The following is a 27,105-nucleotide window of genomic DNA, read 5'->3' as shown; positions in this document are numbered from 1 at the left end:
TACTGCAGCGAGCTTTATTTTCCTCCAATGGGACTGAATAACGTCTGTTGTCTGAAGATGTCCCTGTGCCAACTCAAGGCTCAGTACCCCATGCCCTTGTTCTCTATTATGTCCAGAAGTAGGGAAGACCTTCAGTGTCTGAGTTTATAACAAATATCTTTGTGAAGTTCAGAATTAATGAGTTTTCCCCGGGAAGTCTCAACAGGCCAGCACCTCTGATCTCCCTGAGCTCAGACATCCCTGAAGGAGGCTTAAAGGTGATTCTCTTACAGTCTGCATTTTTGTTTCTTACACAGATTTTATTTTGAATTGTCTTATTTCACAAAATCTATCATTTTGCTAATCCCTTGAAAAGGCAAGACCAATTTCACTGTTAATTCTGATATCCACGTGTAGGTGCACGACTCAGAAGGAAGAAGAGAAGTAGAAAGAATGGAAAGAGAAACTGTAATTGTCTAAAACTGAATTCATTTTACAAACTTAATCGTTTTTTACTTTATTAAAGACAGAGTCAGGATAACTTTCCTCCCTTCCTATTATTCTACAGTCTTCCCTAATTCCTTCTTTCCTTCCTTTTTCCTTTCTATCCCTCTGTCCATTCATCCATACAGCAAATATTTATTGAGTACTTATTACATGCTAAGCACCCATGCTAGAATCTAAGCATAGAAATGAAGCCCCTGATATCATGGAGTTCATAGAATAGTGTGTGTGGGGGGAGATAAAGAATACAGGTAGAAGACAGTGATTGGGAAAGAGATGATGGTTTATACAGGATATACAGGCAAGAAGGCAAGGTCTCTTTAAATGACACTGAAAAGAGACTTGAATGAAATGAGGGAATGAGTCATGAGAAAACCTGAAAAATAATGTTACAGATGGAGCAAAAGCAAATGTAAAGGTCTTGAGGCTAGAACAAACTGAACATGTATGAGGACCAGAGAACCAGAACCAGCATGGCATTAACAGAATAGAAGAGACAGCAGGTAGAAGGAAATAAGGTTTGAGAAAAATGTAAAGACCAGATCATAGGGACTGTAGGCTATGGTACTTTTATTTTGCGACCAGAAAGCCATTGGTGGGTTTTGAATAAGGCAGTGATATAATCTGATTGATTTATAAACATCATTCCAGTTCCAAAGATATTCTGGAGATCTTCACACTGCAAAACAACCAGATACTGCATAAAATACAAATTTTTATTGAGTTGCGGGGCACAAAAATATTTTTATATAAAAACCTGAGCGATGAACTGTGAGCTTTTGTGAAAGACAAGGGTTTTCCAAAGGCAGAAAAATGTTTTTGTTTTGAGTACATTTGTGTGTGTGTCCTTCATTTTTAAAAGTAAATAGTTTTAAAATAGACACATCCTTACAACCAAGAAATTCTATTCTTAGAAATATTTTTTAGTACAGGCTTTTTTCTTTCTTTCTTTCTTTTATTATTTTTTTTATTTTTTATTTTTCTGAAGCTGGAAACGGGGAGGCAGTCAGACAGACTCCCGCATGCGCCCGACCGGGATCCACCTGGCACGCCCACCAGGGGGCGATGCTTTGCCCATCCTGGGCATATTACAGTCTTTTTTCAATCTTGGCTAAACATTAAAATCATCTGTATAATTACACAAAACAAAACTGATGTCCGACTTCATTTCTAGAGATTATAATTTACTGGTTTGGGTAGGGCCCAGCACTGACATTTTTTAAAGTTTCCCAGCTACAAGTGACAACAATCACCCCCAGAATACACTTACACATGTCAGTTGAGATATACGAAGAATATTCATAGCAACATTATTTCCAATAGCAGATAGTTGGGTAGGGGGATTCTTACCTCTATCATCAGAAGAACAGGTAAATTGTGTAATGGATATTATTCAGCAGTGAAAATGGCTAACCTACAGCTACGTGCAACAACATGGATAAATCTTGGAAACAATATTGAGTAACTAAATAAGTCTATCTAATACACTTCTGTAAGGTCAAAACAAGAAAATTAAATAACATATAGTTTGGTGTACAGATTAGTGCCATTTTTTTTTTAATTCAGTGAGAGGAGGGGAGGCAGAGACAGACTCTTGCATGTACCCCAACCAGGATCCACCCAGAAAACCCACTAGGGGGTGATGCTCTGCCCAACTGGGGCTACTCCGTTGCTTGGCAACTGAGCTACTTTAGCACCTGAGGCAGAAGTAATGGAACCATACTCAGTGCCCAGGGACAACTCACTCAATCGAGCCATGTCTACAGGAGGGGAAGAAAGAGAGAAGTGAGAGGGGGAGAGAGGGAGAAGCAGATGGGCGCTTCTCCTGTGTGCCCTGGCCGGGACTCTAACCTGGAACATCCAATGTCATTTTTATAAAGCTTAAAATAAATATTGTCTAGAGGTTCATACATATAAGAGAACAGTTAGTAGCTATGTTTGGGGTTGGGGGGCAGAGGTGATTTAAAGGCAGAGGGATAGGGCAGAAGCATTCTGGGTAGATTTAACATTATTGGTAAAGTTTTAGTGCTTAACATTGGGTGGCATTCATTTTGTTGTTATGATCTATAACTTATAGTTTATGTTATTTTGCATAAATCAAATATCAAATAATAACATATTTTTAAAAAGATTTCTACTGTGTTGAAAATAGACTTGGGATAGGATATAAAAGTAGAAGCAGAGAGATAAGTTGAGAAGCTACTGAATTAAGAAAGGAGGGAGCTGACTGGATTATATCACAGTGGAGTGGAAGAGATGGTGAGAAGTGATCAGATTTAGAATACATTTTGAAGAGTAAAACTTCTAGGACTTACTAATAGATTGAAGATTCTATACTGTCCAATATAATGCCACTAGTCACATATGACAATTAAAATGAAATAAAACTTAAAACTCAATTAGCTGCACAGCCATTTTAAGTGCACATGTGGCTACCATATTAGTACAGATACAGGACAATTCCATGGTCACATAAAGTTCTATTTGATAGTGTGTAGAAAATGAAAGAGAAAAGTCAGCTGTCCAGTTTTCTGTCTGAACTATTAGGTGAATGGCAGCGCCATTTACTGAGAGATGAGGAAAATAGGAAGAATAGCAAGTTGGAAGTAAATAAAGAGTTCAATTTTATGCAAATATAAACATTGAGTAGGTACAGATGAAAGAAAAGTTGAAGCTACAGATACATATTTGGAATACATTATAGTATATATAGTAGTATATTTTAAATCACAAGATTACATTTGATTGCAAAATGGTACATTTCCTTGAAATCCAGTTGATATTACCAAAATTACAAAGGCATTTAATACCCTTTGACGTACTTGAGGAGATTTACCTAACACATATAAAATCTGTGTACATGGTCAACATTATAGCATTGCTCAAAATAATAAACGACTGGAAAAATACCATATATGGGTTACTGGCTAAATAAATGCTACATTCACACACTTGAATAAAGATGTAAAACAGAATGAGAAAGATTTCCAGGATATTCTTTTAAGTGAAATATATAAGTTTAGAGAGAGAATAATGCTTATAGGATGCTACCTTTGGGGCAAGAAAGGAAAGAGTAAGAATATTTCAATTTGCTTTTATCTGTGGAAAAACCACTGGAAGAATATACAAAATGCTAAAAAGAAAAGTGGTTATATTTAGGAAGCTGGAAAGGAAAGGGGTGTGATATGGTAAAAAAGTATGAGTGGTAGTAAGGCTTCCTGATATGTGTCTTTTTATATTATTTTGATTTTTGAACCACATTATCTAGCTAGAACAATTCTACTAACATTTTTTAAAAGGAAAAAGTAATCAGTGACATTACTGGGGAGACAAGGACTAACAATGAACATTGGATTTGGCAAGATGGAAATGACCTTAACTGTGGAGATTTCAAAGGACAGAGGAAGTAAGAAAAGCTCATTTGGAGCAGACCGAAAGAAGTAGAGATAATGAGTATAGACTACCTTTTTGGTAGATGGCAGAGAAACTGGGAAATAGCTGAAGGCACGTGTGGCAACTAAAACATTTTGTTGGTTTAAGATAGGTTATGTTATAGTATATCTGTATGCTAACTGAAGGGGTCAGGTAGAGTCAGAAACTGATGCAGGAAGCAGAGGGGTAAAATCAAGATCAAAGCCCTCAATAGATCCAGGGGATAGGTCTAAAATACATGTTGATGGGCAGACCTAGCATAAAATCAGGGACAGTTCACTTGCTAAAATGAACTGTATTGTAGAACATGAGGTTTCAAATCATGATGACCTTTGGTCAAAACATACATATGACCCAGCAATTCCTCTACTGGGTGTGTACCCCCAAAACTCGGAAACATTGGTACGTAAAGACACACGCAGCCCCATGTTCATCGCAGCATTATTCACAGTGGCCAAGACATGGAAACAACCAAAAAGCCCTTCGATAGATGATTGGATAAAGAAGATGAGGTACATAAATACTATGGAATACTCCTCAGCCGTAAGAGATGATATGGGATCATTTACAACAGGGGTCCCCAAACTTTTTACACAGGGGGCCAGTTCACTGTCCCTCAGACTGTTGGAGGGCCGGACTATAAAAAAAACTATGAACAAATCCCTATGCACACTGCATATATCTTAAAGTAAAAAAACAAAATGGGAACAAATACAATATTTAAAATAAAGAACAAGTAAATTTAAATCAACAAACCGACCAGTATTTCAATGGGAACTATGCTCCTCTCACTGACCACCAATGAAAGAGGTGCCCCTCCGGAAGTGCGGCGGGGGGCGAATAAATGGCCTCAGGGGGCCGCATGCAGCCTGCGGGCCGTAGTTTGGGGACCCCTGACTTACGACAACATGGATGGACCTTGATAACATTATACTGAGTGAAATAAGTAAATCAGAATAAACTAAAAACTGTATGATTCCATACATAGGTGGGACACAAAATTGAGACTCATGGACATAGTAAGAGTGCAGTGGTTACCAAGGGGAAGGGAAGGGAGGAAAGGGAAGGGGTGGGGAGAGGGGAGGGGCATAAAGAAAACCAAATAAAAAATGATGGAGGATGATTTGACTTTGGGTGATGGGTATACAACATAATCAAATGTCAAAATGATGTGAAGATGTTTTCTCTAAATATATGTACTCTAGTTTACCAATGCCACTCTGTTAAAATTGTCTAAATAAAATAAAAAAAGAAATACATGCACACACTCTAACTTCAATGGCTTTCCACCACACATGGTTTAATGCTAACACTGTTTACATGGTTGATCCAAGATGGCTACAGAGTAGGTGGAAGCTACACAGCCTTCCTCCCAGTGCCAAACTGGTTTTACAGCTAAATTATTGAGCAATCAAGCTGAATGACCAACTGAAGGACAGCTAAAAAGGAGTATTATATCAAAGCAATCAGAGAAGAAGCTACACAGAGACTGATTAGAAAGGGGGAGAGACAGAGAAGGCTGACCCTGCACCCAGATGCGGTGGCTGAAACACTGGAGGGGTATCTCGGCTGCAAAAGTCACCTCTAAGGGGGTGGGGTCTCAATCCTATGCAAGGACCCCCAAATCAGAGCACTAGGGCTGGTAAGAGGAGCCTATATAGCATCTGGCAGCAAAATCCAGTGAGGATTCTGTTTGCTGGAGAGAGGAAGGAGTCTGCTATAATTCCAGGTCCTCTCCTAAAGGGCCAATGCACAGGCGCTCTCTCTTGGGCACTCACCTGGGGCTCTGATGGAGGGAAGGCAACTCAGGGCATACAGAAGCCATAAAGAGAAGATCTGGGTGGCATGGCTCAAGAGAGAGATCTGAAGGCTTGGCTACTGAGGTCCAGGTCCTGAGTCAACATTTCACACCACCCTCAGGCACCATCTTCCAGAGTGGGCACACCTATTCTTATAGCACCAGCTGGGGGAGTGTACTAACCCAATTGTCCAAATACCGGTGACATTAACCTGCCAAGCTCAATTCAAGCATAAAGGACTCCCCAACAAGGACTTGAGGTATACTTTATTTTTGGAGGAACTATAGGCAGATTCTCAGATAGTCACTGAATTATATGGCGTTGGAATGGGGGTCAATCTTTCCCACTGCCAGCAGGGTAGGCAAGTGCCAACCCCCAACAGATGACTCCCTTGTCAGGATCTCTGGCAGAGCAGCTGAGGAGTTAGGGGGGAGACATGTAGTTCACTCCCCTCCAGCAAGCCTGTATGACCTCCAAACACAGGGCTGTCTTGATTTGCATTCCCGAATCCCACTGACTCCATCCTACTGGGCTCAGTTCTGTGGAAGGAAGGCGGTACAGCTCAGACCTGGGACCTTGTACCACCCTCCCAAAGCATCCGTCAGGGTTTCTGATGAACAGCTGAGGAACTCAGAGGAGACATGCAGCTGCTCCCCATCCGGGGGTCTATGCTGCCCCAATCGCTCTGTAATTGATATTTACAGAACATTTCATCCGAAAACATCAGAATATACATTCTTTGTAAGTGCATATGGAACATTCTCAAAGAGAGACCACATGTTAAGACACAAAATAAGTCTCAACAAATTTATGATTAAAATAATATCAAACATCTTCTCTGACCATAATGTTATGAAACTAGAAATCAATCAATCACAAGGAAAAAAACTGAAAAACATACCAAGATGGAGGCTAAATAGCATTATTAAACAATGAATGGGTTAACAATGAGATTAAGAAAGAAATCAAAAGTTATCTAGAAAAGAATGAAAATGAACACACAACAACCCAAAATCTATTGGACACAGCAAAGCAATCCTTGGAGAAAAGTTCACAGCATTACAGGCCTACCAGTGTAATTAGAAGAATAAATAATTTACTTTTACTTCATGTGCAGACTGTATGAAGGATAGCAGTGAGTACTGCTGAACTCCTGGCTGCAACACTCCACATGTCCGGGGTCTCTAACACAGTGTCAGAGTGTCAAAGGGGTTAACTCTTGAGAAGTTTTAAGATTCTATTTTATAGTACTTCAGCATCTCATACCCTTTAAAGCAGGGGTCGGGAACCTATGGCTCATGAGCCAAATGTGGCTCTTTTGATGGCTGCATCTGGCTTGCAGATAAATCTTTAATAAAAAAATAATAACGTTAAAAATATAAAACATTCTCATGTATTACAATCCATTCATTTCCTACCGCTCATATTCATGGTTGCAGGTGGCTGTAGCCAATCACAGCTGTCCTCCGGGACACCACCAAATTTTTATTGGATAATGCATAAGGTACACGGGTTGTTGTATGGCTCTCATGGAATTACATTTTAAAATATGTGGCATTCATGGCTCTCTCAGCCAAAAAGGTTCCCGACCTCTGCTTTAAAGACATTATACAAATGTACACACAAGAACATTTCTTAAAATTGAAAATATATATTCAGGTTACTAATAAAGTTTTATATGATACAGAATTAAATCATGGTACTCAAAGAAATTTTTATTTTGAACTACATACTATGTATACTCAGTTTAAAAATGGTAAAGCATATACTGTTTGTTTAGCTTTCCTTCTTTTTGAGGTGTTAGAATTTTAAGTTAGGGTAAGACTACTTTTGATGCTTCCTTCAGAGTTATATAAAAGTAACACTTCTATTAAAAAATATCTTTTAGAAATTTCTATAAATGTCTTTCATTGTTAATGTTTATTAAAGTTATGAGTGCTGCTCATGGAAATTATAAAGTGCACATGTCTGAGTTAATATTTTAAAAATTAAGAACTATACCAGTAATATCCTTGGTAATGCATCTTTGAAAGCATCATTATTCAATAGTATTAATATGGAATTGGTAATGCTTTGTACATGATATGTTAACTGATATTAAGTAAATATTTTAAAGTAATTTTTTTCTTTTCAAAAAATTAGAGGTGCTTTATAGTAAACACATTTTTTCCTAGGGGAAAAAGCAAAAAAATAATCTCTTTATTAAAATAGTATTTTAGTCAAGTCTAAATTTGTGAGAATAGTATAGGCTAAAATAAGAATAACATCTGCTGTGTCAAGTTTTGTTAAGTAAATTAAAAATATTAATGTTTTAGTAGTAGCCCTGGCCAGTTGGCTCAGTGGTAGAGCATCAGCCTGGCATGTGGATGTCCCCGGGTTCGATTCCCAGTCAGGGCACACAGGAGAAGCACCCATCTGCTTCTCCACCCTTCCCCCTTTCCTTTCTCTCTATCTCTCTCTTCCCCTCCCGCAGCCAAGGCTCCATTGGAGCAGGGTTGGCCTGGGTGCTGAGGATGGCTCCAAAGCCTCCTACTCAGGAGTTAGAATGACTCTGGTTGCAACAGAGCAATGCCCCAAGATTGGCAGAGCATCACCCCCTGGTGGGCATGCTGGGTGGATACCAGTCAGGCACATGCAGGAGGAGTTTGTCTCTGTTTCCCTGCTTCTCACTCACTTCAGAAAAATACACACACACACAAAATAAATAAATGTAAAAATATTAATGTTTTAAAGAAATACATATAAGGAGAACAGTACATAATTAAACAAACTTTTTAAAATTGTGTGAAGGCCCTAGCCAGTTAGCTCAGTTGGTTAGTGTCATATGAAATGCCAATGTTGTATGTTTGATTCCTGGTCAGGGCACAAATGGATGCATCCAATAGATACTCAGCTAAATGGGAAAACAAATGAATGCTTCTCTCTCTCCTCTGCTTCCTCTCTCTGTTTCTCTAAAATCAATCAATAACAAATAAAATTATGTGAAAATCTTAAGTGCACATTACTTTTAATTTAACTAATAAAGTCCAGCCAAATGAGGTGCTGTACTTTATAAATTCAAGCTATGGTGAGTACATAAAAGAACTAACTGTTTTTTATTAAAAATAGACTGTTACAATTAGATGAGCCTATTCTGTTTTGTATACTTATAAGGTTTTACTATAAGAAATATGGATAGTCTTTGTAAAAAACAAAACCAAAAACAATACCCGAAAAACTTAGCTATGTTAAAACTTAAGTTTTCCAAAGGCAATTTTAGGAGGTAAACACTAAAAAGTTTCCACTGCAAAAGCATCTGATGGTGGTAAAGAAATAGCTTTAAGATTTTTATCCACATTATTACATCATAGAATTAGAAATTTTAATACAGTACATATAAGCAATTATCTCTTGAGCTTCACAAGACATTCTAGGTATAAGAATGGTTCCAAACTCTGGAATTTAATTCTAGAACATAAATATATTTTATTGTAAAGTTATACTATAATGTTACATTTCCAAAGAATTATATATTTATTCACAATGTATTTTGAACTACTGAGTTTCCATCTCAACAAGATCACTATCAGAGGTGTTTTATCTAGCTTTAAAAGTCTTCTTTCTCCAGCACTACACTGAATACTATTTTAAGTTTTTTTTTTTTTTTAAGGACAAAAAGATTCCTGAGTTACAAAGGCAAGACCTAAGGAAATGATCTAGCTACATTCAGGTTTGCAAAAAAATATATATATATATATACACTCATACATCCTTAATGATAATGGTGCCAACATATAGTGTATATATTAATCCTTAGATTACAACTCTTAATCCAGGTATTAAAGAGTTTACATGTCCCACAGTAGTTTGCCCTTCTGTACATAAGCCAGTTAAAGAATATCTATTACTACTGAAAATATGTCCTAACTTCTTGCTTTAATGCTATGGAAACAGACAGTGAAAGAATATTAAGCCATTTTATGATATCTAGTTGCTCCAGTAATTCAATTGTACTGTGATTGTTTTTGAGACTCTTCTCCAAGATCAAACATGTTAGGCATGTTCTTCAAGCTTTTCAAGTTGGGACTTATGTTAAAAACCAGTGCCAAGCAAAAAGTTTAAGGAAACATAAAACCTTCATAGAAATAATCACAAGAATTCAACTTGATTGTAAATATCTTCCTCACCAACACAAGCAGTAAAACAAAAAATTTTCATTAGATTTTTAGTTTATTTCCTGTTTATATTGTCTTCTTTCCTATTCATTACTTGAAAATGTATATTAATTTTCAAATATATAGGTTTGTTCTAGTTATTGATTTCTAGATTAAAACACTATGGGCAGAAAACATAATTTTTACTCTCTGAAACTTAATTTTTTAACTTTTTTAAAAAAATATTCATTTTAGAGAGGTGTGTGAGGGGGGAGTGAGAGAGAGAAGGGGGGAAGGAGCAGGAAGCATCAACTCCCATATGTGCTTTGACCAGGCAAGCCCAGGGTTTAGAAATGGTGACCTCAGCATTCCAGGCTGAGGCTTTATCCACTGAGCCACCACAGCTCAGGCCCTTTGAAACTCATTGAAAACTTACTTTAGAACCTAAGATATCATAGCTACTCTTTCTAAATAAATGACTTCTATAGTTGCATAGAATAGTATTTTATAGAGTCAAAAATACTATTAAGATATGTTTAGGTTTCTATCTCAATCCATTTATCCTGCCTTGTACTCATAAATCCTTTTAATCTAAAGACCCAAGTAATTCTTCAGCTCACATAAATTCTCTTCTTTCTCTGATAAGTTATTTTCCTCATCTTTTCTCATCTCTACAATCTCCTTTATAAAAATAGTAATCTTCCTAACTAACCTTTATTCTTATTTTTTCTCTCATTACTTTAATCTCTTCTCTTATCACCTCAAATTCTAAAGAGAATTTTTCAAGTTTGTCTTCTAATTCATTAATTTGATGTTCTACAATATCTGTGCGCCAGGGCTGGAATTAGCATGAGGCAAGGCAGTGAGTGCCGAGCATCAGACTGAAGGTGGCGAGCAGATGTAGAGTCTGTATGTGTACAATCTGAAAGCAAGTGCTTCAAAAATTTTGTGCCTCAGGATCCCTAGTCCAGGCCCTCCAGTCCATATGCTCAAATATATTTTAGAATTGATATTGCTGGGGCCAAAAAGGGGATATTTCTCAATATCCTCACTAATAATTCTTCTCAGACATAAATATAGTGAGCTGGTTTTGAAGAAAATATTATTCAAATTTTGGTAGCTTGAGTTTTTTGTCTGTCTTTGCGCAGGGTTTTCTTCTTGTTGCGTTCTATTGTACTGTTCCTTGACTCCTTCACACTCAGGTGCAAAATATTCTGAAAACTTTCCATTAATGTTTACAATTGGTTTTCAAATTTCATTTTAAAATGGTTATTTCAAGTAGTTATTATTCAGGTTTTCTCATAGAAAATTGTGTTGCCACTACAGATTTCACGTTTTAAAAAAACATCTATGGCACAGCCTGCTAACTGTGCCCTAATATCCACTCTACTCTTCTTTCTTAGTAATAAAACCCTTGACTCTTTTTTATAGTTGCTTTTTTTTCCTTTTTTAAAATTAAAAAAATTTTCAATTACAATTTACATTCAGTATTATTTTTTATTAGTTTCAGGTGTTCAGCATAGTGGTTAGACAATCACACACTTTACAATGCGTTCCCCTTGACATTTCCAGTACCCAACTGGCACCACACATAGTTATCACAATATTATTGACTGTATTTCTTCTGCTGTATTTTACATACCCACGACTATTTTGCAACTACCAATCTGTACTTCTCAATCCCTTCACCTTTATTACGCAGTCCTCCAAACTCCTTCCCCTTTGGCAACCATCAGTCTGAGAAATAGAACCCCTGACTTCTAAATGGGTAATACAATTGCCCAGAATAAAGATTCATTTTCTAATCTCTTCTGTTAGAGGTAGGTATGACTTTTGTCCTTTCTTCTTAACTGGAATAAGGCATAACAGCTGTGGCTCAAGCAGCTACCTTGAGCCACAAGGTAAGAAGTCTATGCTGAGGATGATGGTGAATCAGCAGAATAAAAGACTGAGTCCCTGATGTCTTTGTGAGGCTATTTTATCAGCAATGGACTTTAATATTTTCAAAGACAAATAAATTTTTCTTTTATTTAAACTGTCATTTGAGGCTTCTATAGCCCATAGATAATGCTAATTCCAACTTAAATTGCATTAACTAGAGACTCAGGTGATTAATATAATCTTAAACCCAGCCATCAGTTGCTTTTCTGGGTATCTACCCCCAAAATATGAAAACATTTACTTGTAAAATTATATGTACCCTTATGTTCACTGCAGCATTATTCACAATGGCCAAGACATAGAAACAACCGAAGTGTCCTTTGAGAGATGATTGCTTAGAGAAGATATAGTGCATATATACAATGGAATATGACTCAGCCATAAGAAAAGATGAAATATTGCCATTTGCAAGAACACGGATGAACCTGAGAATATCATGCTATGCGAAAAAGTCAAGAACCGTATGATTTCATTCATATACAGGATATAAAACTGAAAGCAAGAAATGGAACAAATAAACAAAAATTCATAGACACAGAAAACATTATGGTGGTTACGAGAGAAAAAAGGGGTGGGAGTAAAGGAGTCAAATATATGGTGATGGAAGGAGAGTTGACTGGTAAATAGTCAATGCGATATACAAATGATACACTTCAAACGTATATAATTTTATTAACTCATGTCACTCCAATAAATTTAATTAAAACTTACAAGAAATAATTCTGGGAAGTTCCACATATATATATATATATATATTTTTAATTTTATTTATTTTTTATTATTCATTCCTTTTTTTTAGAGTGATAGAGAGAGAGAGAGAGAGAGAGAGAGAGGGAGGAAGGGGGGAGGAGCAGGAAGCATCAACTCCCATATATGCCTTGACCAGGCAAACTCAGGGTTTTGAACTGGCGATCTCAGTGTTCCAGGTTGGTGCTTTATCCACTGTGTCACCACAGGTCAGGCTCCACATATAGTAGTTGATTCAATTTTCTAATCTCTCTTGTTAGACGTAGGTGTGATTTGTTCCTAACCTTTAGCTAAAGTCAGCTACACTCAAAGAGAAGTTTCAGAACAAAAATTATTTTGCAAGAAGAAAACAAACGACTAAATTTAAAAGGTAAAGGCAAGCCCTGGCCGGTTGGCTCAGTGGTAGAGCATCGGACTGGCGTGAAGGAGTCCCGGGTTTGATTCCTGGCCAGGGCACAAAGGAGAAGTGCCCATCTGCTTCTCCATCCCTCCCCCTCTCCTTCCTCTCTGTCTTTCTCTTCCCCTCCTGCAGCCAAGGCTCCATTGAAGCAAAGTTGGCCCGGGTGCTGAGGATGGCTCTGTGGCCTCTGCCACAGGCACTAGAATGGCTCTGATTGCAACAGAGCCAGATGGGCAGAGCATCGCCCCCTGGTGGGCGTGCCGGGTGGATCCCAGTTGGGCACATGCAGGAGTCTGTCTGACTGCCTCCCCGTTTTCAACTTCAGAAAAATACAAAAAAAAAAAAAAGGTAAAGGCAGATTGAAGCCATTCCAGAAAGGGGAACAAACACAATGGATTCCTGAGGCGCTACTATACCCTCTACCTCTCGGGCTCTATAGAATATCCTTGGGTCTCTATACCAACTTAGACTTTTGGCTTAGGAAAAAGAAAATAAATCAACCAAATGGCTTGTTTCTATTAGTTATAACCAAAAGAATATTAATCAATAAAAAAGGTGGTACATATAGGAATGCCCCAACAGGATATTCTGATAAGTAAGGTATTCCAGTAAGTAAAAATTTTACAGGTAACTTAAGCTTAGCTTTTTCGCCCTTAGCTAACATTGAATGCAGCCTGGCATTTTATTTTACATAATAACTGTGTGTTTATCATTGTGTTCAAACAAATTCTGATTCTCATTCTATTTATGATTTTTAGAAGGTTTGAGACATTTTCAATTTACATGTATGGAAATTAATAGCCTGATTGTGTGCTTACTGTTTTTCAGCATGAATGGCTCATAGGCACCATCCTACACAGTTTTGCATAGACAGAACTGGATGTAAAGAATTTTCTAGAAGGAGGCATTTATGTGCAAGAGCTGGGAAAGGTGTTTGACCTGTGGTTTGAATCTGCTGCTGGAACCAATGGAAAGGGCTGCTGTGTGTAAGTTTGACTTTGGTTTACCCTGGGCTTCCCAAGTTATGGCAATCTGTATTCAAGTACAAAAACATCCAAATGTAAACCTTAGGTATTTGCCAGAACTTTCTGGAGAGAGATAACAGTATAAGAGAAGGCTTCAGTTATTTAGCTGGGCCTTCAGAGAAATGGATAGGGTTTTTTGCTTTTAGAGATGGAGCAAGTGGACAGTGGTATCATTGTCGATCACTGGAGCTCCACTAAACAGGATCTTTGAGGGAGCCCTTCTCCACTGGACCAGGGTAATTTCCTCATCAAATGTACAGTGTGATTCTTTTTTATGCTATCACAAAAGTATAACTTTATTTTAATTCTTTATTGTCCTTAATAGTTGGCTCTTTATATCGTGAGCTTTTTTACCCACTCATCTACTGAGAGACACAAAATCTTGGCTTCTATTCAATATAATTAATGCTGCAGTGAACACAGGGGAGCATAAATTCTTTTGAATCAGTGTTTCAGGCTTTTCAGATATATCCCCAGAAGCAGAACTGCTAGGTCCTAAGGCAATTCCACTTTTAATTTTTTGAAATGACTCCATACTGTTTCCCACAGTGGCTGCACCAGTCTGCATTTCCACCAACAGTGCACAAGGGTTCCCTCTTTTCCACATCCTCACCAACACCTGTTTGTTTATTTATTGATGATAGCCATTCTGACAGCTGTGAGGTGATATCTCATTGTGGCTTTAATTTGTATTGCTCTGATGAATAGTGACGCTGAGAATCTTTTCATAATTTGAATTGCATTTCATACTAAGTTGCATGAGTTATACCTAGGTGTTCAGAGTTTATTCACAGTCAGTAAATAGTGGTCAGCCACCACTGATCTTATTTTCTGTTACTGGATGGTTGTATGTTTAAGGTCAGGTTACCTCTCTAAACATTAGTCATTTTCTTAAGTTGTCTTTAAAAGTGTTGTGGTTTTATCATTTTACAAATGTAGAAATCAATGGTCTGAAGTGTTCTGCTCACGTGGATTTATGACACTAAGGGATCCTTAGCTGCCTTTGGGGGTAGTTTGAATTTTATTTGCAATATAAGGACAAGCTTATTATCACTGGTCCTAGTTCTTTTTCATAAATTTTATTAAAAATAAGTAGTTTCAGGTGACAGGTAGGAAAACTAATCTTCTGGCTGAGCACTTGTCATTTTATGACAGTAAAGGCTCTTCAGTTTCTGTAGGCAGTTCCATTTAGTGCTATTTGGTACTGTGTTACACATAACAACTGTGGTATAATATCCTTTTATTACTTGACTAAAATTTGAGCTTGATTTTTATCAAAAGCTTTATCTCAACTATTGTTTCCCTTTCAATTTACAAATAAGGAAAATAATTGGCCAGGAAGCCTACCTTTTTAGGCATTAAAACTGTTTAATAATTTAAATAAGTAAAAATGTTTTCATGTAAAGCACAATTTCCTAATTTCCTAAATAGAGTACTGTATATAAAACAGAAGACGACTCTTTCATGTTGACTCAAGGTTGCCAAAATGGTCAATTATTAGACTACGCTTTAATACTGCCAAATCTTCAGGACTATATATCCCAGTCTACTGTGGGAATATATGTACACTCACATACAGAGGAATATACATATTCCTTTGATGGATAAGCACATTCTCCTGTGTTTCCTCACTTGCCATTTATCATTTCTTACTATTGTAAGTATGCCATTGATTCTAATCTTCTTCCTTATCTCATACAGAATTGTGTAGTTAGTAGTTTCCAATTTCTTTTTTTCAGTTTGGCAAAGATCCATTTTTTCCCAAATGAAATCTTACATGAATTCCAACATATAAAATAAATGAATGTGGATGGATTTGTGCTGTAAATGTAGATCAGGGGGTCTAGCAGCCTGCATCTAAGCCTCCATACCTGGTGTCCAGTGCCAGACACCAAGGCACCTCATGAAACCCAGGTCGCCACCAAATAGTTTAATCTCACTCTTCAAACCTAAAAGTGACTTCTCCTAAAAGATAATTTTTTAAAGGTAATGTTGTCTTATTATTTGTGTAGTAGACAACAACAAAAGGATGCATGATCTCATTATTCTAAAACCTTTATTAGTGTAACAAACAAAAACAAAGTAAAATGTGTAAGGTTTGAAAATTCAAACATAGCCAAGGTTAAATAAGGAGCCAAGGTAAAAAAAGGAAAAGCAATGCCTTCCTCAATCTTTTGCATAACCTCCATGCTACCAAAACCCTTCTCCTCAAAGGTCACCAATATTGTTACTTGTAATTCCTTCCATAATATACATGTATATGTCCACATGTATATGTGTGAATAAAGCTCTTTGAATGAAACTTCATACATAGAGGAAGTCTTATACTATACCGTTACATAATTTGTTTCTCATTTAATAATGTATCATTAATCTTTTGTTTTGTTTTTGTTTTTTTATTGAATTTATTGGGTTGACACTAGTTAACAAAACTATACATGTTTCAGGTGCACAATTCCAGAATACATGGGTATACTGTATTGTGTTCACCACCCCGAGACAAGTCTCTTTCCATCACTATTTATCCCTCTATACCTTCTTCTACCTCCCTTTACCTCTAATCTTTTATAAATTGTTTTCACAGTTACCTTTCACATAGTTGTTATTTAAACTAACTCCCAGATCAGCAGGTTACCATGGATATAAATGATTGTTTCCACTATCTGTGTCTGAGCATAACTGAGCGTTTTCCAAGAGAAACATGATGGCACATGCTCAGCCTTTCCTATAAACATCACATACTCCACACGTATCTGCGATAGAACAGTATCTTCAAAATATGTAAAGAACAGTCATATTATAATCACTACAACAGTACTTAATCACCATATATAACAATGTTTCTATGAAAAAAAAAATGCATTAAGAGTTCCAACTTGGAACTAGAAATACCTCTGTTACAGGCAAACTGGCACAGTGGGAAAAGTATAGGTTTTAGACACAAAAGACTTGAACTTTTAACCTGACACTGTCACTACTAGTTTTATCAGTTTGAGCAAGTTACTTAACTAAGATTCAGTTTCTCATACATAAAAAGGAGATAATGGTATGTATTTCTCAGGTTGTTCTATGGATCAAATGCGGGGAAAAAATATTGCCTGGCAAGCAACAGACACTATTATGGTCCTCTCCACTTCCCTAGAAAGAGACTAGAATTTCTTGATTAGCTTCAAACTCCATCCTGATGGATGACAGAAGATAATGGGGCAGGGAGCATGCTGGCAGGAGAGACTTGGGGACATAAGGGATAGGTTTAGTTATGTTTGATGAACAGAATGGATAAAGGACCTAAGCAGTTTCTTGATTCTGACTTATGTTCCTGTTACTGGCCTCCCATGGAACTAGCAATCTCTTTTGCTTTACATTTCTACCATTTGCTACTTTCATGTAGAGTACCCCATATCCTCCCTCCTTTCCCAGCCAACTGAAAGACAGAATTTGGTCCTAGCTTCACCCCTAAAGTTATAGCATAAAAAAAATGTGTGATATAAAAACATACACCTAGAGGTTGACTTCTGGACTAGCCCAGTCAAGACCTCAGTAAACTCAATCTCCCTCTAAAACAATGAAAATACAGGCAAACAAGCTATGTATTTCAGAACTCTGGTATTTAATGAAAGCCACAGAAGGAAGTGAAAATTACTGACCCTGGATGCCCTTGAGAAAAACAGCAGCCCAGGCACCTAAAGTGGAGTAGGATCCATATATAATACAATTAATGAAAATGCCATTTCAAAGCCTGTCTCTACTGGCTGGAGGACCTGTGGCTTTTACTTTATCCCTCTCAGTTCAAGTTCATCATATTCTTCCCTACCTATCTGGGACAGTTATATAAGATAATATAGTAACAACAAGAAAACATCCACGAGTAGATGAGAGAAAGTTATTCATCTAAAAAAAACTTGCTAAATACAATATTTCTACCTTACACATTTAAGATATACCATTTGCAATGAAACCATTTAAAAGATTCAGACTTTGTTATAAGTTTTACCTTTCTATATAGTTATTAAGCATTAAAATCTATTTAAAAATAGTGAAAATAAGGGAAAATTTTAAGTTATGTATATCAAAGTGACAATATTGAAATTCTTCAATTAAGCATTTCTCTGCCTAAACCTTAATCTTCCAGGACATTTCTCAAAGGATGACTTCTACTCCTTCCTCTATATCAGTGTAAGCTGTCCTTCACATCTAGCTAGCTCAGCGGTTCTCAACCTGTGGGTCGCGACCCCGGTGGGGGTCAAACGACCAAAACACAAGGGTCGCCTAAAGCCATCGGAAAATACGTATTTTATTTAAAAATGTATTGTATAATAAATACATATTTTATTTGAAAATGTATTGTATAATAAATGTGTTTTATTTAAAAATGTATTGTATAATAAATACATATTTTATTTAAAAATGTATTGTATAATAAATATGTATTTTATTTAAAAATGTATTGTATAATAAATATGTATTTTCCGATGGCTTTAGGCGACCCCTGTGTTTTGGTCGTTCGACCCCCGCCAGGGTCATGACCCACAGGTTGAGAACCGCTGAGCTAGCTGCTTTAATGTATCCTTTGTTTAAATCACTAGTCAAATAATTATAATGCCTCTCTTTCTCTGATTTCAAAATAGCACTTAAAAAAATAAATCTTAACTCAAACTATCCAATCCATACTGTACTATATATACACAGTTTCCCAAACACATATACAATGTTGCAGTATAGTGAAGTTATTTGGACTTTTCTTTTAAATCATCAAAAATAGCTAACAATTACTTTTCTTTATTTTAATTAATTGCATGGGGGTTATTCATACATATTTTACTAAGAATAAACTCCTACCTTAGGAGAAGTGGAGAGATCTCTTCCTGCAGAAACAACTGTGTTTTCATTTACTCCTCCTGTCTTTGGTGAGATGACTGGTGGGGCTGGGGCTTTTCTTTTCACTCTCTTTTCAGTTTCCAGTTCTTGAATCGGATTTATCAAGTTATTTGGAGGAGGAGTTGGTTTAGGTTCATAAAAAGGATTTGATCTAAGTGAAAAAAGAAGTATTGTTAAATGTTTTTTAAAAATAGTTTATATTTAACTGAAATAAATTTAAAATATGCTCACTTATAAAACCAGAAAATACTGGAAATTTTAAAAAGAAAACCAAACCACTGATAACCTACATTTTAGAAACAATCATTGTTAACCTTGTGTGTTGTTAATTATTAACAATGAAATGTTCCCTATTTATTTATTTATTTATTTATTTATTTATTTATTTATAAAGATAGCTTTATTTGTTCCATTCAGTTCCACTTCTTTTTTTATTTTTCAGAGACAAAGAGAGTCAGAGAGAGGGATAAATAGGGACAGACAGACAGGAACAGAGAGAGATGAGAAGCATCAATCATAAGTTTTTTTGTTGCGACACCTTAGTTGTTCATTGATTGCTTTCTCATATGTGCCTTGACTGTGGGCCTTCAGCAGACCGAGTAACCCCCTGCTTGAGCCAGTGACCTTGAGTCCAAGCTGGTGAGCTTTGCTCAAACCAGATGAGCCTGAGCTCAAGCTGGCGACCTCGGGGTCTCGAACCTGGGTCCTCCACATCCTAGTCTGATGCTCTATCAACTTGTGCCACCACCAGGTCAGGCGAAATGTTCCCCTTTTAAAAGGTATTTTTTACTTTTTTTAACACAAGGTCAACTCAGCTCTTACTATATCTAGGCCCTTAGGAAAATGTTTTTAATAATAGTAAAACCTATTTATTCTCCACACCCAAGGAAAAAGAATTTAGATGTGTAAATAGTGTTTTTATTATTATTATTATTTATTTATTATTATTATTATTTTTTGTATTTTTCTGAAGCTGGAAACGGGGAGAGACAGTCAGACAGACTCCCGCATGCACCCGACTGGGATCCACCTGGCACGCCCACCAGGGGTGACGTTCTGCCCACCAGGGGGCGACGCTCTGCCCCTCCGGGGGGTCGCTCTGTTGCGACCACAGCCACTCTAGAGCCTGGGGCAGAGACCAAGGAGCCATCCCCAGCGCCCGGGACATCTTTGCTCCAATGGAGCCTCAGCTGCGGGAGGGGAAGAGAGAAACAGAGAGGAAGGAGAGGGGAAGGGTGGAGAAGCAGATGGGCGCCTCTCCTGTGTGCCCTGGCTGGGAATCGAACCCGGGACCTCCGCACGCCAGGCCGACGCTCTACCACTGAGCCAACTGGCCAGGGCTGGACATATTGTTTTTAATACTCCTCACACAAATATATTTTTCCTTGCATTTCATCCCTTTCTGGGTTAAATTCTAACCTCATTAGGAAATATTTTTAGAAGTTCATTCAGTGAGGTTCTATTAGTAGTAGATTCTCCTGAGTTAAAAATGTCTTTACTTCAGCCTGAAATGATAAACCTAATGATAGTTTAGCTGGGTAGAAAAATTCTAATTGTCATTTAAATCACCTCAGCATTTTGAAGATATTAGCCTACTGTCAGCCTATTATTGCTCTTTTGTAAGTCATCTTTTATATCTGGTGACTGCTAAGATCTCTTAATTTCTAGTTTTGTGCAATTTTACTATGTTATGTCTAAGTGTGAGTTCTTTTTACTTTTTTTTTTGTTTCAGATGCTTTATATATCCTGAGTCTGAAGATTCATGTGTTTCATTTATGAAAAATTATCATCCATTATTTCTTTTATAGCCTCTTCTTTATTTTCTCTTTTCTTTAGAAAATCTTATTAGTTGTGCACGCACACGTGTATGTGTGTGTGTGTGTGTGTGTGTGTATTTTTTAGTGAGAGAGACAGAGAGGAACAGGTAGGGACAGACAGAAAGGGAGAGAGATGAGAAGCATCAATTCTTTGTTGCAGCACCTTATTTGTTCATTGATTGCTTTCTCATCTGTGTCTTGACCAGGGGGCTACAGCTGAGGCAGTGATCCCTTACTCAAGCCAGTGACATTGGGTCAAGCCAGTGACCTCTGAGCTCAAGCCAGTGACCATGGAGTCACGTCTATGATCCCATGCTCAAGCCAGCAAACCCACGCTTAAGCCAGATGAGCCTGTGCTCAAGCCGGTGACCTTGGGGCTTTGAACTTGGGTCCTCTGTGTCCCAGGCCAACACTTTATCCACTGCACCACCACCTGGTCAGACTTATTAGATATATTCTGAACTATTTCCTTCATGTTTTTAAAATTTTTTGTTTCCTCTATACTACCTTCTGTATAATTCCCTCACATCTATAATCTAGTTAACTATCTAATAAAAAAATTTTAATTTCAATAAGCATATTTCTTTATTTGGCTGTATACAGAATATTTTAGGTACAAAGATTTGAGTGATTAGTCATTTAAACATTTATTTTATAAGTCTCTATGTGATAAGTTTATTATTTAAAGTTCTTACATATATTATCCTGGTGTTTCTTTTGTCTTCTATTTCTCTTAGTAAATTGTTTCCTTGTCCATTCTGTAATTCTAGATTGTGAGTTCAGTGATTAATCTGAGAAAGTGCTTTGTAATCTGAGCTGGGAGTATCTCTCTTCAGAGTATTTTATGTGTTAATGTACATGCATTTGCCAAGTACTGTAGGAGGTACTTTATATGTTACTTTCTTGGCTTGGAGGGTCTCAGACAATCCTGTCAATACATCAGATTCACAAAGGGGTGGGCTTGTGCTTATAACTTCTCAAGGAAGACTTTCTTTCCTTTTCTCAACCTAGAGTCTAGGTTCAGGCAGAAAATCCTCCTTGTTAACTAACTCCTTATAGGAGTAGGTGGATTTTTTTCCTCATTAGTGATTCATAAACACAAGCATCTGGTATAGATGAGTTTCCTTCCTATTACACAATAATAAATTGTTATTCTGGTTCTCATTTTTTAGTTAGTTGCATTTTTTCTCAACACTAGTCAGTTTCGTACAGTCTAATATCCTGCATGAATAATAACAATAGAATTTGAGTCTACAAATCTAAGCACCAGATCACCCAAACACAGTGACTATACCAAGGGAATACTACCTAAGTCATATAAGACCTATACAGGTGACAGCCCTGTGTTTCAACTGTGCATGTTATTTGAACTATTATAGTACCAAACTCACTTAGAACTAAAACCAATTGGAATTTTGATGGGAATTGCATTAAATTTGTATACTGCTTTGGGTAATATAGTCATTTTGACTATATTTATTCTTCCTATCCAAGAACAAAGAATATTTTTCCATTTCATTGTATCTTTCTTGATTTCCCTTAACAATGCTTTGTAGTTTTCATTATATAGATCCTTTACATTCTTTGTTATATTTATTCTTAGGTATTTTATTTTTTTTGTTGCAACCATGAAGGGGATTATTTTTTTGAGCTTGTTTTCTGATGTTTCATTGTTAGTATATAAGAAGGCAATGGACTTCTGTATATTAATTCCAATGTCATTTTTTAAAGAAATGGAACAAAAAATCATCAGGTTTATATTGAACTATAAAAAACCCTGAATAGCCAAAGAAATCCTAAGGAAAAAGAATGAAGCTGGGGGCATTACAATACCTGACTTCAAATTATATTCTAGAGCCACGATAATCAAAACAGCATGGTACTGGTAGAAAAAAAGACACTCAGACCAATGGAACAGAATAGAAAACCCAGAAATAAAACCACATGTATATGGTCAAATAATTTTTGATAAAGGAGCCAACAACACACAATGGAGAAAAGAAAGCCTCTTCAACAAATGGTGCTGGGAAAACTGGAAAGCCACATGCAAAAGAATGAAATTCGACTACAGTTTGTCCCCTTGTACTAAAATTAATTCAAAATGGATCAAAGACCTAAATATAAGACCTGAAACAATAAAATATATAGAAGAAAACATAGGTACTAAACTCATGGACCTTGTTTATAGAAGAGCACTTTATGAATTTGACTCCAAAGGCAAGGGAAGTGAAGGCAAAGATAGATGAGTGGGACAACATCAGACTAAGAAGTTTTTAACTGACAACAAAACAAACAGACAGCCAACTAAATGGGAGATGATATTTTCAAACAACAGCACAGATAAAGGCCTAATATCCAAAATATACAAAGAACTCATAAAACTCAACAACAAACAAGCAAACAATCCAATAAAAAATGGGAAGAGGACATGAACAGACACTTTTCCCAGGAAGAAATACAAATGGCCAACAGATATATGAAAAGATGCTCATCTTCATTAGCTATTAGAGAAATGCAAATCAAAACTACAATGAGATACCACCTCACACCTGTTAGATTAGCTATTATCAACAAGACAGGTAATAACAAGTGTTGGATAGGCTGTGGAGAAAAAGGTACCCTCATCCACTGTTGGTGGGAATGTAAAGTAGTACAACCACTATGGAAGAAAAGTATGAAAGTTCCTCAAAAAATTAAAAATAGAACTACCATATGACCCAGCAATCCCTCTACTGGGTATATACCCCCAAAACTCAAAATCACTGGTACGTAAAGACACATGCAGCCCCATGTTCATTGCAGCATTGTTCACAGTGGCCAAGACATGGAAACAACCAAAAAGCCCTTCAATAAGTGATTGGATAAAGAAGATGTGGTACACATATACTATGGAATACTAAGCCATAATAAATGATGACATCGGATCATACAACAACATGGATGGACCTTGATAACATTATACTGAGTGAAATAAGTAAATCAGAAAAAATTAAGAACTACATGATTCCATACATAGGTGGGATATAAAAATGACACTCAGTGACATGGACAAGAGTGTGGTGGTTACAGCGGGGGTGGGGGTGGGGACAAAGAAAACCAGATAGAGCAGGGGTCTCAAATTCGCGGCCCGTGGGCCGCATCTGGCCTGCCGAACAATTTTGTGCGGCCCGCAGATTAATCCACGAAGTTCAAAATATTTTGGATTAAATTAAGTAAGCCTAAGGGGCCTACTTGTATTTTTCATTTCTCTAGCATCCTAGCTAGATATTAGCTTAGTTAACAGCAGTTGTGATGCAAACTATAGTTTCTGGCCGTTTTGTGACACTGAGTAAACTGCATGTACAACTGTGCTTGTTGTACTGATTTTTTTTTGTTTTCAACTGCAGTGAGAAAAGTGTTGCGTAACAGTTGCCTTTTGTAGACCTAGTGCAGCCTGCCGATCGGCTGTGATCTTGCTCTGCGGCCCACATGCTGAGTTGAGTTTGAGACCCCTGAGATAGAGGGTGACAGAGACAATTTGACTTTGGGTGATGGGTATGCAACATAATCAAATGTCAAAATAACCTGGAGATGTTTTCTCTGAACCTATGTACCCTGATTGATCAATGTCACCCCATTAAAATTAATTAATAAAAAAACCTAAAACCAATTATCTACATCTTTGCCTAAGGATTTATATATATAGCCACATGATTTATATATATAGTTACTCTGGTTACCAGGTATATCTAAAACAGAAGATGGGAAATATTTGTGATTTCACCCACACTCTCAATTAATAGTAATGATTAGAATGATGTGACTCCTTCCCACTGAGCTGGAGTATAACCTCAGAAATGCTCTCAACTTTGTTCAGAGTGGCTGGTTTTAATTGAGTGAAGTTGACATCTACATCAAAACCATTTTCCTTTTTCTTCTTCTTCTTATGTCTATGCATTCAAGAGAAAAAAAAATAGGAAGTAGATATGTGGATATATATTTGAAAATTAGCTTTCAGATCAAAATATTCTTGCCTAGTGACTGAGATATGCTTGAAGTATTTATATCTGGTGCTTACCACTTACTGAAGAACTTGGGGAAATCAAAGCAAGGAACAATTTAAAATAACTAGTTGTTCAGAATAAGCTGAACATTCTCTCTGAAAACAGGTAACCAGTTATCACAACCAGTCTAGAATGAGGGCCTGCCAATAATACTACTAACATTTAAAAAATGCTTATGCGGTGCTAGGTACTGTTTTAAGTGTTTTACAAGTATTAACCTATTTAATCCTTACAACAATTTTATTTGTCCTACTAATGTTATCGACAGTCTAATATAGCTGTTTTGTAAACTCTAACAGTAGTTCAAAGACAGATAAGTGTAAAGAAATGGAAAAAAAAAAATTTTCTTTTGCCCTGGCCGATTGGCTCAGCGGTAGAGCGTCGGCCTAGCGTGCGGAGGACCCGGGTTCGATTCCCGGCCAGGGCACACAGGAGAAGCGCCCATTTGCTTCTCCACCCCTCCGCCGCGCTTTCCTCTCTGTCTCTCTCGTCCCCTCCCGCAGCCAAGGCTCCATTGGAGCAAAGATGGCCCGGGCGCTGGGGATGGCTCTGTGGCCTCTGCCCCAGGCGCTAGAGTGGCTCTGGTCGCAACATGGCGACGCCCAGGATGGGCAGAGCATCGCCCCCTGGTGGGCAGAGCATCGCCCATGGTGGGCGTGCCGGGTGGATCCTGGTCGGGCGCATGCGGGAGTCTGTCTGACTGTCTCTCCCCGTTTCCAGCTTCAGAAAAATACAAATTTTCTTTTAAACTCTAAAACTTAGAAATAAAAATATTTTCCCCCAGACTTACTACTTGAGAACTGATGTTAAATGTGTCAGGCCAACTAGGCCCACTCCAATCTAACAGAATTAATTCAGTTATGTGAACTATTTGGGTGGTATTTTAAAAAATTGTTCCTGGTTAAATCTCCATATAACAAATTTCCACAGTAGTTTGTAAGATGGTAGCTGCTAAAATAACTATCATTATTAATTTGTTATGTTAAATATGGCTAATTTTAAGAAAAACAGAAATGTTAGAAGATAGATTTTTTATATTACAAAAGGATCTGTGCTTAGATAAAATTAACAGAATTCCTTAAAAACAGGCAATTCTAACTAAATGTACAACATTTATCTGCAGGCAACTTTTATAAAACGTCTAGTATGTACACAAATGTATCTAAATATTGTTCTTTTTATTCATGTTGCTCTGCTTGCTTCTAACCACTTAGGTCTCCTTCTAAGCACTTGAATATTGGTATTTTCAGTGCAGAGAGGGCAAATCCAAGTAGAAAAGAAGTTCAGATCAATTGATTTCCAAAGTTGGTTCCCGAGGCTCATATTACTAGAAACAATCAAAATAGACATTTTCTTGAAATAATTAGAGCTGTTTCTCAATCTGTTTTAACTATGGCATGTAGTGATAATAAAATTTTGTATGACTTACTAGAGGAAATAAAGAAAGCTGCCAGAAAATGGAGGTACCAGGGATTCCATGTGCCCTGGCACATGCATGACCATTGGAGGACTAAGTGATTCAGTATCTCTAAACTCTTGTAATCCACCTAAGAACAATGTGCTAGCTACCACCGACTAGGTACTAAATCAGAATAAGGACAAGAAATTTCTAACTCTAAAAGCTTTGAGTGATCCTCCTTTTAAGTCAGAGATTACTGGCTAAAACTGAAGTTCCTACTTTTGAAGAATGAACAGAATATGTTTCCATTTATATGAAGTGTACAAAATAGTAAAATCCATATGGAAAGAAAGAATAGTAATTTTCGGGAGATGGAGGACGGTAGGAATTGGGACTAACTACTAGTAGGTATGGAATTCCTTTTTTGGGGTGATGAACTATTTTAGAATTAGATAGCTGTGACACACTCCCAAACCTTCCCTTCCTCTTCTTCTTACCCTAAAGGTATGCATCTCCTACATTTTCAGTGTCCCCAAAGGATGTGTAACAATGGGCAGCAGCAGTTCATCCCTGGGCAAACCCCCTGAACCTGTCTGCAAAGGCCCCCTTTTCTCTGACTTTCCAATGAGCCAAAGAAGCCCCAACTTGGCTCTCTCTTGTTGCTTCTATTCTAAGCACTTCTTTGTTTCACTGTCCCCAGCTTTAATAAATGTACCTAAAAAATGATAAAACTAAAAATCACTGATGTATATAAGTTAAAATGTGGAATTTTATGTTATAAGAAGTGTATCTCAATAAAACGAGTGCTATAAAAAGGTGAATAATATATGTAATTGTGAAACTGCTTCTTTCTCTATAACAAGTTATATAATTGTTCACTAATTAAAAATTAAAATATTAAAAATATTTTATAAAGAAAAATTATTTAAGGTTTTGCATAATTTTCACAATCTGTTATCATTTGCAATTTGAATAATCTGTTTCAGGGATTCCTATATCACTCTAAAT

General features: G+C 36.9%; 1 protein-coding gene across 7 annotated transcripts in view; it reads right to left on the bottom strand.

The window, feature by feature from the left end:
- The window catches only part of EHBP1 (EH domain binding protein 1), a 591,964-nt gene that overhangs the window by 162,276 nt on the left and 402,583 nt on the right, over window positions 1–27,105 (bottom strand). For all 7 annotated transcript variants that reach the window (XM_066267218.1, XM_066267219.1, XM_066267217.1 and 4 more), the window contains one exon: window positions 18,800–18,989. In XM_066267218.1, the coding sequence (XP_066123315.1) occupies window positions 18,800–18,989 (190 nt within the window). The remainder of the gene's footprint in view (window positions 1–18,799; window positions 18,990–27,105) is intronic.

This window comes from Saccopteryx bilineata, chromosome 3, assembly GCF_036850765.1.
Source record: "Saccopteryx bilineata isolate mSacBil1 chromosome 3, mSacBil1_pri_phased_curated, whole genome shotgun sequence".
NCBI classification, from domain to species: domain Eukaryota; kingdom Metazoa; phylum Chordata; class Mammalia; order Chiroptera; family Emballonuridae; genus Saccopteryx; species Saccopteryx bilineata.
Note: the sequence above shows the minus strand (reverse complement) of the source record. Positions and strands in the feature narration are given on the sequence as shown.